This window comes from Narcine bancroftii, chromosome 8 (assembly GCF_036971445.1).
Source record: "Narcine bancroftii isolate sNarBan1 chromosome 8, sNarBan1.hap1, whole genome shotgun sequence".
Classification (NCBI taxonomy): domain Eukaryota; kingdom Metazoa; phylum Chordata; class Chondrichthyes; order Torpediniformes; family Narcinidae; genus Narcine; species Narcine bancroftii.
The window spans coordinates 108980944-108995517 of NC_091476.1; the positions used below are offsets into that span (position 1 = coordinate 108980944).

General features: G+C 40.4%; 1 protein-coding gene across 7 annotated transcripts in view; it reads left to right on the forward strand.

The window, feature by feature from the left end:
• Window positions 1-14574, forward strand: part of zbtb16a (zinc finger and BTB domain containing 16a) — a 235986-nt gene that overhangs the window by 141699 nt on the left and 79713 nt on the right. For all 7 annotated transcript variants that reach the window (XM_069894826.1, XM_069894821.1, XM_069894822.1 and 4 more), the window contains exon 4: window positions 8299-8385. In XM_069894826.1, the coding sequence (XP_069750927.1) occupies window positions 8299-8385 (87 nt within the window). The remainder of the gene's footprint in view (window positions 1-8298; window positions 8386-14574) is intronic.

A 14574-nucleotide genomic window follows, 5' to 3' on the forward strand; every position in this document is an offset into this window, starting at 1 on the left:
TGTAGTGGTTCAAGGGTTGGCTCATCACCATCTTCTCAAGGTGGCTGTAAATCCTGGTCTTTGCGGCAATGGTCAGATGATGAAAAATGAATGATTAAATTGAATTAGTCTTTTCCCAATCACTCTGAAGTTTTAATGCACAAATAGCACAGTCATCATTTTGTGCATGTCTGATGCGATAGTGATCATTTCCTGTTGGAAGAGGTGTTTTTAGGAATGGCTGGTCTTTTTCCAATGCAGTGAAATGATTGGTTCCGCCTTGCTGACCACAAACGAAGCAGTAATGTGCAATCTACTGCCATTGGTTTGCTCCCAAAGTGAGAGATGGAGAGAGTTTGGCAGCAAGTCTTCTATAAGAAGAGCATGAAACGTCAACTTTATAGTTGTCTGCATTTACCAGCATGAGTTCTTGAAGTTGAATGTAGTTCACACAACATTGCTGAGTGTCTCAGCATTACTTCTGATCTTGGCAAAGTGACAAGCCTGGGCCTGCCATTAACTCGGTGGCCATGTGCAATGCAGGACTCTTTCTGTGCAGATGAACATGGGATGAGGATGTGATGGGGTTTGGTTTGGCACCAAAGGTATTTTTCCCTCACCCAGCCTGTTCTCCTTCTTGTTAAATCCCTTCCTGTAATTCCTAGTGGTTGTGATCACCAGATGGGGCTGTCACAAGAATTGTGCAGGCCCTGCTTTTAATTCAACAATCAATGAAAAAACTTAAAAAAAGAAAAAAAAAAAAAAAATCTGTTAATTCTCCCTATTTGTGAGAGAGGAGTATTCCAGGGCAGAGTGTAACTGGAAGCAGTATCTATTTTCAAACCAAATAAGGGAATGAATCTGATGATCTGGCCATTTTTTAAAATAAAACATTTTTTTTTAAATGAAATGTAATTATTTGCTCAAATAAAACAAATGTACTTGAATCAATTTACTTAAGAAAGGAATGCACCAACAAAATCCTTGCACTTGATATCACTAAAACAAAGGAGTTGATTGTTGACTCCAGGAGGGAACAATTTAGTGATCATTGGGGGATCAAAGTTGGAGATGGTGAACAAATTTAAATTCTTGGGAATCACTACCTTGGAGGATCTTCCCTGGACCCATCACACTAATGGCATTGTGAAGAAAGCATGTCAGCACCCCTACTTCCTCGGGAGTTTGCAGAGGTTTGGTATGACATTGGTAACCCTGGCAAACCTACAGATGTGTGGTGGAAAGTGTGGTGACTGGCTGCATCATGGTCTAGACACCAGTACTCCTGAGTGGAAAGCCCTCAAAAAGGTGGTGGATGCATCACAGGCATCTAGAACATCTACAGAGAACGTTGCTGTTGGAGAGCAGCAACAATCATTAAGAATCCACATCACCCAGCACGCGATCTGTTCCCCTGCTACCATCAGGAAAGAGGAATTTGTCCCACCACCACATTCAGGAACAGCTACTACCCCTTCACCATCAGGACTCCTCAATAATAAGCTCATTCAGGGGATGATTTAAGGACTCTTTCTTTTGCACTTCATTGATTTCTTTTTCTCTCTGTATTACAGTTAGTTTCTTTACATACCTTGAGATCAGATTTAAAAAAAAACATAACTAATAAATGGCAATTCTGCCTCATTTGCAGGTAAAAGTATCTCGTGGTTGTATTTAATGTCATGTATGTACTCTGATAATAAATCTGATTTTTTTTGAAATGGTTACACTTCAATTAAAGCCAGTCCTTCCTGCCAATGGATAGCTACAAATTTAATTTCCAAGATCGATAAACATGGCATTATAAAATGCAGCAAGGGATTGGTATCAGGGTAATAGATTAATGTGGAGCAGTCTCAACCCATTCTGCTTCTTGATGCCATTCTGCCATGAACCCACTTCACCTGCAAGGTCCAGAGAAATATAGGACGGAGAAGATCATTTCCAGAAGCAGATCACTTTTATGGCCATGGCTTCTAAATAACCAGCAATAAATAAATTTTCGATGGTTAATTTTGTTTCTTCAGTGGTCATAACTTCCAAGAGTATGTCTCCAAATGCTTAAAATAGGGAGGGACAAATGAGCTGGTCAAGCACATTGATAAATTGAGTGCTCCAAAGTTCTTAAGTCTGGAAAAATTGGCAAGGGATCTGAAGAAAAAAAAACAAATCTGGGATGCCAGGCTGAAGGCAATCACTGGGATGGGGGGGTGGGGTGGGGGGATTTGAAATGAGCACCCTATTCACCAGAGCTAATCAGTATGGTCTCACTCTCTGAATGGGATACACAGAACCAGATACGAAGCCTTTACATGGAGAATTTCACGATTAACTCAAAGGTGCAGAAACATAAAAAGGCAGAGAAATGGTTTGAAAGTTGGGAAGGGACTGGAAGAAGAATGATCCGGGCCAACAACCAGTCTCTAAAAGAATAAATGTTTGTTGATGTTCAAAGTATTCATGCTTTCATGTTTAAGTCCATTCTTTGAAACTGCAAGGCTCATGAAACTAAAATGTAATTGACTGAAATTAAAGTTTTGTAGTTGATCAATGCATGTGTGCAAACTGATCAATGCATGTCTGTGTGTGTGTGTATATATATGTATATATGTGTATGTGTGTGTGTGTATATATATATATATGTGTATGTGTGTGTGTGTATATGTATGTGTGTGTATAGATATGTATATGTGTATATGTATATGTATATGTGTATATGTATATGTGTATATGTATATGTGTATATGTATATGTGTATATGTATATGTGTATATGTATATGTGTATATGTGTATGTGTATATGTATATGTGTATATGTATATGTGTATATGTATATGTGTATATGTATATGTGTATATGTATATGTGTATATGTATGTGTATATGTATGTGTATATGTATGTGTATATGTGTATGTGTATATGTGTATGTGTATATGTGTATGTGTATGTATATGTGTATATGTGTATGTATGTATATGTGTATGTGTATGTATATGTGTATGTGTATACGTGTGTGTGTGTGTGTGTGTGTGTGTGTGTGTGTGTGTGTGTGTATGAACTCTTGCCTCCTTGATATGTTCTGAATAATGCAGCAATCCAAAATCTATTATTACTGTCAATAAATGTGATTATGCATCATTAAATATTTCAAATTTTATTTATTAAATGGGAGAAGGTGATTCTGGCTAATTCAACCAGTTCCACCCAATTAAACCACAAACCCATTCACTTTGGAAGGTGGGTGGAAACTGGATCACCCAGAGGAAACCAACACTGCTGACGGGGAGATTGTACCAGCTCCTTATAGACAGTGCTGGATTCAAACTGAGGTCACTCATGCTGAAATAGCGTTGCACTGTCAATTACTTGATGCAAAATGGGTTCTAACTAATAAAGAGGAAAAAAAGAATAAATCTCGCTCTCTTTTTAGCTGGTGATACGAGCACTAACAGTCTGAGATTTTGGATCTACCAGTTTTGGTTTGGCTTGCACTTGTCAAATTGAGCTACAGCAGTTCAATTTGCAATGGAAAAATGTCTATTATAGCACCTCTCATTTCCTCAAAAGAACCTTTGAAAAGCATTCATTAGTTGCAATACCGTCCTTGTTGTAGGTTTGGAAATATGATGTAAGACATAAAAACCTGCAGATGCTGTGATTGTAGACCACATGCAGAAATGTTGGAGGAACTCAGCAGGTCTTGCACAGGCCCATAGGAGGGAAATATGTATTTTTGATGTTTCGGGCCAGAGCCCTGCAAATATAGTGTCAGATCTTCGACTGGTGAGCTCCCACTAATTGAAATATGGTTATGATCAATTAAATAATGAACTTGGAGCTTGTCAGTTTTCTTCAAAATTATTCTTTGATATTCATTGGAAAGAATATTTGGTGAAGAAAATCCACACACCACCCCCCCTCCCTTTCTCTCACTACCAACTTCTCTTACTCTCCATTGCCTCTTTCATGTCACTATTGCAAAGTAGGAATGGTTTGCTTTGCTTAAATTTTTATAAATATAAAGACAGTATCGGCAAGGATCCTTATGGAAAGCAACTTAATTAAAATGGGGGAATACTAGTAACTGGTCATTTTAAATATTGTTGATTGTTTTTGATACTGTCAATTTTGTAATGCTGTCCTTTCAATCAATCAATAATTATCTGAAAACTAATTTGGTTGGAGTATGATTCTCAAGTTATTGTAAGTGGGAATTGAAAAGTTTTTTTTCCCCATTTTTCTCTTCCTTGAGGTTTTCTCGCCATTTAATTATTTTTGTAGATTTGCTACTGTTGCAATGTGAGAAATGCAGACCTGCCAGGCTCTGTGATGTGACAATGGTGAGGATAGTGGGGCAGAAATTTGACTTTGGCTAAATTGTCTACAGTATTTGGCTGCTGGTTGTATTCACTTTGGTATCAACCCATCCCAGTCTTGAAATTAAATGAGCATACTTTCCAGTGGGACCTCTATCTGAGTCCAGCCATTGTGTAGCCTATCTAGGCAAGCTTGGGTTCAGATTTGGAAACATTTTATGAATGGGCATAGGATTGTTGAAGTAAATTTCATGATTGAATGCATCTCCAGTCTCTCTCCATTCATGTGTTTGAATTAGCCTTTGAGTTTTTGCTCAATAGCTCAACTTTGACCTTCTCTGCTCAACTGGGTCCCAGTTCCACTGAAAAAATGTTCTTCAATAGTTCTTGTGGTTTGTCCAAATATATTTTTTTAATTCACTTTGCTGGAGGAACTTGGTAGGTTGAGCAGTGTCTGTGTGGGGTGAGGAATTGCCATTTAAGTCCCACCTCCCCATTGAAGATGCTGCTTGACCTGCTGAGTTCCTGCTGCAGGTGGTTATTCCAAACCTCTGTTTCCCCACCTCTGTTTCTCCACTTCCATTTCTATACCACTGTTGCTATACCTCGGTTTCCCTACCTCTGATTGTACACCTCTGTTTCCAACCCTTTGTTTTGCCACCTCTGTTTCCAGCCCTCTATTTCCACATGTCTATTTCCACACATCTGTTTGCACACCTCTGTTTCCAGTGTCTAAAATCTCTTCATTTGTGTTGCTGGAGTACACTTTCGGAAATCTGTGAGGCCTGCTTTAGATTATTTGCAAACTGCCAATCATTAAGAAAAAACAACCAAACTTGAATCCAAGTTGATGATGGAATCTTTTGCTTTCCTTTTGAAACAGATCTGCTTTCCACTTTGGAACTCTTGAGGCTATCCTTTCATTGTTAGACTCCAGTCATTTAATGTACAGAAGTCTGACAATGAAAAGACAGCCTCAACAATCGCTGTAGGAATGTATGAAATAGAACAGCCAAAATAAACGAAGCAAGCTTCCACGGCCACAACTAGATCATGAAAATATCATTTTTCCTAATTATGATTATTTATAGATGATTGTTGAGAATTCCAGAAGGATAATCTCTGATCTCATGAGAAATTCATGGAGTTGCATTGTACAGAAATGGACTTTTTAAATGTCAACCCATGCAGCCCAATTACACCCAGATTAACCTCCAATGTTTTTTTTGGATGGTGTGAGAGAACAGAAGCAACCGGGGAAAAGCCTCGCAGAGACAGGAAAAACGTACAAACTCTTTGCAGATGGCACCGGATTGGAATCTGGGCCTGCAGAGAGTGGAATGCCCACCTTGATTAATTTTTGTGTCATTTTTTGGTTGCGTTATCGGGAGATCTGCAGTGGGACTTGAACCAACAACTTTGAATCGATGGTGTAAGTGATCCTCACTCGTCGCTAGCACAGATCAGATGATACCTCTATGAAAGAAAGGAGGAAACAGCATTATCTTTCAGTAAACCTTTATTTTTCAGTTTAACCACCACATTTAGGGTGGATTTCATCTGTAACAAAGTAAAATGTTCTTTAACCCTAACCCTAATGATTTTTATCTGATACCACACCTTTAATATTAAATGCACAAACACCTGCATGTTGTATAACAGATTTTTTGAGCCTATTGAGTGACTATTTTCTATCAGTCTGCACCTCTAATACTTTTCACTCTGGTTTTCATTGAGAGTGATGGTTTGATGATCAGATAGGCAGCTTCCTGTTTTGCTCATTATAGCCATCGTTGAGCTTGGGAACAAAGTTTTATTCATAATACAATTCTTTTGATGATCACACATAATGCCACACCTTTACATCTTGCAGTGTTTGTAGAATTGTCTCTTGTTCAATTTTTAATTCCCATCTTTGCCTTTTGCTAATCATCTGGGAAGACTTTTATCTGATACTTTGGCTTGTTCCATTTTGGCTCCATCTCGACAGTTGACTTGCTATAAAGAGGTCCTGTTTTTCTATTGGAGTAAAGTGTTAACCCTTGAGTGATTGGAGCACATGGTATTGCCTCCTGTCTGTCGATGAAGGATTGATTCCGCCTCGTTGCCTCCTCGAGTGTACACCGTCAACTCAGCTGGATCCCAATTCAGTACTTGCATTTTTATCTCTTAATGGGATCACACCATCCTTGTGAACTAATGACAAGGGGCGTATGCAATTGATTAATCAGAGGATAGGCACCCATCATTGATCAAGCAGATGTGCAGCAATGTGAAGCAAATACCATTAAACGTTAGTTTATTTGTCTCCAAACACCTAGCTCAGTGAGAAAAGACCAGTGGGTTATCTCGAGCTTTGCATTGTGCAAAGAGCACAGTTTACAGGCCATGGATTTATAATGAAAAGAAAGATTGATTAGCACCAAAAGAAGGATGATAGACCTGTCATGGGGTCATTCAGGAGCCCAATGGCTGAAGGGAGGAAATTGTCTTTAAGCCCATTTCTGTCCAAGTTCTGCCCGATGGGAGGAGAGAAGAAAATGTGTCCAGAGTTTGATGAATCTTTCAGTATGTTTCCTGGGCGGCAGGAGAACGATGATGAAGTCCATGAAGAGGAGGGAGGTTTTAGTTATGCTCTGAGCTGCATTCACTGACATAAACTTCTGATCTTGAGCAGAATAATTCCCATGCCACACTGTGATGCACCCAGTAAGTATGCTCCAGATGGTGCACCTGCAGAAGTTGTTGGAAGAACAGGCGGGACATGTCAAACTTCCTTAGTCTTTGAGGTGTTGGTGTGCTTTCTGGACCTGGATCAAGCACAGAGTCTGTTTGTAATGGGGAAACCCAAAGTTTCATCAAGTTTGAGCTAATATTCTCACTTGCACCAGATATGGTAGAGAAAGTACAAGTAAACCAAAATGCAAGTGAAGAGCTAGGGAGGGGGATTAAGTGGTAATTTTACAATTGTGAGATTCATTCAGGAATGTAATAACAGTGGGAAAGAAACCAGTCCTTGAATCATCACAGTGTACACCTGGCTTGAACTGATTGTGGTCAGGCTTGGGTATGGTTCTCTGCTCTGGCTTAGTGTATGCGGACATCCTTAGAACTATACAGACCCATCCATGTTGCAAAAGCAGCCATGACATTTGTTGTCAGTTGAATCATTTGAGAAAGAGCATGAGGGAATCCAATTTGGGAAATCCACCATCAATATTCTGGGGATCACTGACCAGCAACTTAAGTGAAGCATTGACGCATACTGGTTGCAGAGCAGGTCAAAGTTCGGTGAACCTTTTGGAGGGCCTCCTCATGGCACCACTTCTGCTAATTGCAAGACACAAGTTGGGGATATGAGGGGATACTCTTCAGTGGCCCAGATGACAATAACTCTAACAAAAGAAACAGTGGTACATGGGATAAATCTGGCCACTTGATTAACACTCCATTGGTTATGCTAAGGTATGAATACCCTTCCTAGATGCAGTCACTGGTAATCACGTGCACCATTTACAAAATGTATATCAGTTACCTAGGCTTCTCCAACAATCGGTTGCAACCTCTGCGACCAAGAAGGACAAGGGCAGCGGGCATAAGTGAATACCTTCCCTATTGCAGCATCCCCTCTAGATTACCCGCTGCTCTGATTTGAAATGTAATGCAGCTCATTTGTTTTTACTGGGTCCAAGCACTGGTACCTCCCCACAGTCCTGTGGGATTACTTTACCAGAAATGCAGTGGTTCAAGAAAATAACTCATCACCACCTTCAGGAAAATTAGAAACTGGTACTAATGACTATCCTTGGCAGCAGCTCTCTAATGTCTAAAATAAATGCAAATAAATGAACTTGATATTTGTGAATGTACGATCAACGGCCATTAAAAAAGGATTAAATCTCTGCCTTATAGCTAAAACATGCTCTCCATTGATGCTGTGATCCAGATGACTTTATTTTATAAACTTTCCTGCCCTAAAATGGTGTTTCTTTTCTATTCCAGCAGGTGCAAAGGCTTTCGTTTGCGATCAATGTGGCGCACAGTTCTCGAAAGAAGATGCTCTCGAAAGTCATCGACAGACCCACACTGGTACTTTTTCCTGTAGGACTTTGATCTGTTTTTCTTTGATGTATTTTCTTGAAGCAATTGGAGTCCAAAGCAACAGTCAAATTTGCTGTTGAACAGGCCATCTGCATAACTTGGTCACAAGCAGGTCTTGGGGTCAACAGGTTTAGAGGTGGTCAGTAAGGAACATCTTGGAGGATAGAAAAGCAGAGAGACTGTGATCGATGGAGGAAATTTGAGAACGCGGGGATTGTGATGTTTGCAGAGATATCAGAGGGGTTGTCGCACCAGAAGTGGTGCTGGACAAGGAAGAGGCTGAGGTCAGGAGGGAACTGAGTTTCTAAGGTCCAGAATGTGTTCCCTGCAAGGATAGTGAAATATAGGGGAAATATTGCAGGGTTCTGTTGGGAAAGAGCAGAATGATACATCTAACTGGATAATGGTTTCAAAGAACTGGCAGGAGTTAGATGAATTAAGAGATGTCCTGAATTGTAGGAATCTCCACGAAGGGTGGGTTTGATGTTCTTTGTAATCTGATGATACAGGATACGGTCAGATCCCCCTCAATACTGCTCTTTGATTGTGTAGCCTCGTGTACTACTTCCTCCAAACTCTTCTGTTTGTCAGTTCTCCCTTTCCCTCTTCATTTTACATTTTACAGGATTTTTCAAGGCACTCACTGTCCTCTGACATCACTGCTTCCAATCACAGTAGTTTCATGGAACAGAAGGAGGCTATTTGGTTCAAATAGTTTTTGCTGTTAGTTGCATGTCATTCTTTCAGTGTGACAACTTGGGTGTTGGGCATAAAAAATGTTTCACAATTTATAAAGAATGAATTACAATTCACCAAAAAGGTAAAGGATAGATTATTATTATTAGTAATTATTATGCTTGTCAGAAGTACTGTTTATCTCAAGCAAGTATCATCTAAATAAACTTGATTAACAAAAACAAAAGTTCACTGACAAACAATTTAAAGCCCCTTTCTGGTTTACTGCAATCACCCCACTGATTCATACCACTGCGAACCCTTCCAAAAAGTAGTTAAAAATATTGAGTTACGAGTCGCTTGTTACACTGCTCCTGTCTGCCAAGATCCTATTTATATTGGCCAGAACATGGGTCAGAGAGTTGATGTTGCAAAATGAGTTTGCAAAGGTCACCGCTCTTTTGTAATGTTAACTCTTTCCCCTACCATATTTCAAAAATGAGTGATTATTTGAGAAATTGATACTTTTTTAAATATTTGGAACCCTACACACATCCTTTCTGATTTGTGGTTCAATGTTAGAAACTCAATTGGTGCATTATAATTCTAGAATCCACTTCCCAGTAGCTGGCAGAACTGAAATAGTTGTGATCTGTCATCATAAGCTGATGGTTATGTTGACTAAACACGATCTCAAGATCAAAATGAAGTATAGTCAGCAAACAGTGAAGAGTGAACTGTTCAGTTTGTTGCTACTGCTAGCCCCAGCTGTCCCTGGTCTGCTGTTATTTTGGTGCCATCTGTAGTAGAGCCTAGTTACTCAACTCCAGCCTGATTATAGGTGTTGAGTCAGGTCTGTTCAATCAAAGTATTTGGGTTGAGTTGCATTGTGTTTTGTCTTCTGCTGTATCCAGGGCAGACTGAACCCATGCAAGTTGATGATGCCTTCTTATGCAGGTATTTAGCCAGGAAGTGGCTGATCTGAAGTGATGGGGTAACTTTGTTGATTTCATGTCTGATGGTGCATCAGCAGTACGTTGTGATATCTACCAAGAGGGTGGCTGGTGAAAGATGGCCACAATTCGATAGCACTTTTCTGGAAATTGGCTTGTCAGGTGGTGAGCTATGGTTTGATGGGAGGAAGGTGGGTGTTTTTGCCATAGATCTTCTCAAGATTGGTGTCCAAGCAATCAAAGGCACAGTAGATGATGGTAAGATAGTAAGGAGTAGAAATGAATGAGAGAAGAACCATGAAACTAAAGAACACCATTGCAAATAAACCAGCCTTTTGGCACATATGGTTTGTGCCAAACTATTATTCGCCTAGTCCCATTGATCTGCTCCAATACCATTGCCCTCCTTACCCATTCCATTCACGTACCTGGTCAATATTTTAAATTTCAAAATCAAGCCTGAATTTAACATTTCAGCTGGCATCTTGCTCCACTCTCATCACATTGAAGAAATTCCCCCTAATATTCCCTTTAAACATTTCGCCTTTCACCTTTAGTCCCTATCTTCTCTAGCCTAACCCATGTAGAAATAGAGGTGCAGATATCCAGAAAGTATTTAGATTCATGTCAGTCAGAGAGCAGGAGTGGAAAGCAATACATAGATGAGAATTTTAACATCAGGGCATTGATATATAAAAATGATGTTTGAGGAATATTGATGCAAAATGAATTACCTTTAACTTTGTAGCATTTCAGTGGATTTCCTCTTGGTCTCTGCTGCATTGAAAGTGTGCATTTAAGTGTTGTAACTCAGGGACAACAGGAGAGGAAGTATGAGGGTGGAAAAAATCCAGTATTTTGTGCTCTTTAGAATAGTAGGTTTAAGGATTGTGCTATTTTAACAGGGAGCTTAAGGCAGCAGAACTACTCCATGTGAAGAAGTATGTTCAAAATTAGTACAAATGTTAGTGTAGTCAAGTCACCTTTATTTATCGCTCATACCAAAGCTCGTGTGGTAAAGACGAGATAGCATTTCTCTAGGACCATGGAGCATATTTACATAAATATAAGATAGAACAGAAGTTAAACACATTGAAATATTAAAATATTAGGGCATATATAATAAAAGTCCCCAGTACACTATCCATGTGTTCTGGGAATTCAGGAGCCTGATGGCTTGGGGTGGGGGGAAACTGTTGCCCAATCTGGACGTAAGGGCCTGAGTGCCACAGTACCTCTTGCCAGATGACAGAAGGGGTGTGTTGAGTCATTCACAATGTTTATTGCCTTTCACCTGCTTCAAGTATTGTAGGTATCCTTTGTGATAGGAAGAGAGCCCCAATGATCTTTTCTGCCGACTTCACTATCCTCTGCAGGGTCTTGTGGTCCGAGGTGCTACAGCTTCCAAATCAGGTGGTGATGCAGTTGCACAGGATGCTCTCAAGACATCCTCTGTAGAATGTAGTGAGGATGTAGTGACTAGCACAACTCTGTTACAGTGCCAGTGACCCGGGTTTGAAACCAGCGCTGTGTGTAAGGAATTTGTACATTCTCCCCGTGTCTGCATGGGTTTCCTCCGGGTGCTCCAGTTTCCTCTCACCCTTCAAAATGGACGGGGGTTAATTGGGGTATTTGGCCAGCATAGGCTCATTTGTGGAAAGCGCTATATGCCTAACTTTGTAATTTAAAGTGGTCACTTTATGGGATAAGTGGTCCAAAAAAAATGTTGAAAACTATTGTTAGAAATTGAACAGATGGTATGTTAATTGTAACAAGTAAATGAAATTTGGTCTTAAAATTTACAAAAGTCTGACTTCTGGGAACACTCCTTTGTCATTTCTAAGGTCATATTGGAGACTGATCTGGTTAGTCAATAACTTCTTTATCACTGCAAGATATGGTTACCAGGCAGGTTGGATATCAGCTGGGTGATGCATGGGTAATCTTTTCATTCACCTTTCTGATGTGGATCCGAGAAAGATTTGTAGCATCAGAAGGTGGGCATTGAAAACCAGTAAAATATTGAGGGAGAGAAGATGTTTGTCCATAATTGTATTCTACTTTAGCGGGGGGATTCCCATTTTATGCGATTGGTAAGTTAATATAAGGAATGAAGTAGTGTTGTTTAAGCTTCCTGCATTTTTGGGTATCAGATGAGCTGCGTTCCATAACATTCAAGTCATCATTAATCCCTGATGAGTTTTAGTATATTTAGTAACTATTGGATTAACCTATAAATAGTCCTTTTGTCAACCTGGGGATTTGCTTCCTTAATTTCTGAATTCTAATTTTTAAACAAACATATTGAATTGTTTCTCAGTTTTTTTCTGATTATTTACACCAAGGGTGTAGTCGTTAGTTGGAAATGCAACATTTTAATGGGCATTGTTATTTACCCACAAGTTGGGCTCAGCCTCCTTTGAAGCATTGCTGTTCTTCTCCCCAGTATGTTCAGTTCTGAGGTTCAGGGTTTGAACCTAATGACAAAGAGTAGTTTGTCACATGGGGAGGAAGCTGCTGAAGAAGCCTCCGAAAACTGCTGGTATACATTTTTTGGGTGGTAGCCATGGCCTTCTGTGGGGAGGCCATCAACCAGACTGTGTTATTTTGATGGTGTTGAGCTTATTGATTTATTTTAGAGTTGTATTCATCCAGGCAGCTTGAGAACAGTCTATCAGACTCCAAGTTCATGCCTTGTGGGTGGTTGAAAGACTGTGAGAGTCGGGAGGTACGTCGTTCACTGCAGGATATCCAAATGCCTATTGCTCATTTGTGTGGCTGGCCCCCTGTTTCTGATTACTGCCTCCCTCAAGCTGCCTACTCGTTGATGGGAATTTAGTTTTTCAGGAGGAATATTTCAAAAAAAATCATGGGGAAGTGCTCAAGCTCCCTCTTATTGGAGCCACCTGGCACTGTGACCTTCCATCCCAGGTTCATTGGGACTCCTTGTTGTCTGAGGAATTGCAAGTAGAATTGAACATAAAACTATCAACAGAAGGCACTGTGGGCTGAGGTATGAAAATTGCACAAAATTCCCTTGTAATAAAATGACCATGGGATAGCTTATATCCACCCAAAAAATGAGGTGTGACCACTAGCTTGTGAATTGACAGTGTCAGTGGCAAAGCAACTCTCTTTCAATTGTGCACTAGAGTGGAGCCCTAAATTTGGTTTATAGGTTTATGCACAGTTTCAAGCATGGAGCACAAGATCTCGGTCCTCCAATTCCTTGTGCTACGAACTGAATTCTATCTTGTTAAAAAAAAATGTTTATGTCCAATATTGATGTTGAATTCAAAATTCCATATTGTCATGTAATTGTACAGAATAAGTAATATTCAAGAAAATGCCTTCTACCTTCAGTAAAGCAGACAAAGAGTCACCGTTAATGTTGCCCACCACTCCTAACAGTATGAGAAAAAGAGAAGCAAAAGAAAGTCTCTTCAGAGTATCTGTGGATTCACTTCCAACACCCTCGTAGCCTCTGCCGTCGCACAGATTCTGATTCCATCTATCAGCAACCCAAACTCCAGATGCAAACGTCTGACATGATCAGGAAACCTTCAGAGTTCCAGGCTCTTCAGGAGCCCTTCTTGCCCTCAGGACCCTCTCGAATCCTGGCTCCAATGCCTGGTTCCCTGAGCCAGCAGCCGGTGTGGGTCCCCTGACGGCAAGTCGTCAGCAGCCTGTGTGAGTCCCTCAGCCGCTGAGCTTGTTGCTGGTCACTGTCCGGTAGGGTGGTCTCATCTGGTTTTCCTTCTCAACAGGGTGTGCTCTCTTTGCTTCTGTCGCCCTGCACTAGTTTACTGCTCCCCCAGAGCCTGCAACTCCTTGTGGCCACTGCTGAGCACAGGTGTCACCATTTGGGGTTCAGATCTCTGTGGTTGCAGGATTTTAAAGTAAAACAATGTCTGCTCCTTTTAACAGGTTGTTTAAAGCCTGTACAGAGCCAGTGATATTAGGCCCAGGTGGTTGACTTCTTCAGAGCAGCACTGTGTCTCCGCTATCCCGGGTCTAAACCAGCTGCAGTGCTGCCGTCGTAGCAGCTCTGGTGGCACTGCCATTACTTTTAAATCGTCATTGGACACTCCAACTTTCAAATTGTCCCACTGGCGATCCTCACCGTAAATCCCTTGAATGTAGCGGCACAAGAATAGCTGTGAAGTCCCACATGGAGTGCAATGCTAGAGTCTGTAGATGGTATAATTGAGGAGTAAACACAAAAATGCTGGAGGAACTCGGGTCTTGCAGCATCCATAATTCCTTCAGCATTTTTGTTTTTACTTTAATGAAGTCCCTCGTGCCCTGCTTAGCCATTAAGATCCATGGCTGATCTGTGATCTCATTGTATTTACTGAAATGTCTTAGTATGTTTGTTTATCAATAATCTATTAACAAATGCTTTGGCATGTTTTGTGATTTGTGGTAGAGAGTTCTAAAGATCACAAGGGTACTTACAAAAAAAACTTGCTCCCATGTGATTCATCAGGCAGCAGAGATGAGTTCATTGTTAGTAGAGGATCTTGGCTTGAATTGGACAAACAGAACT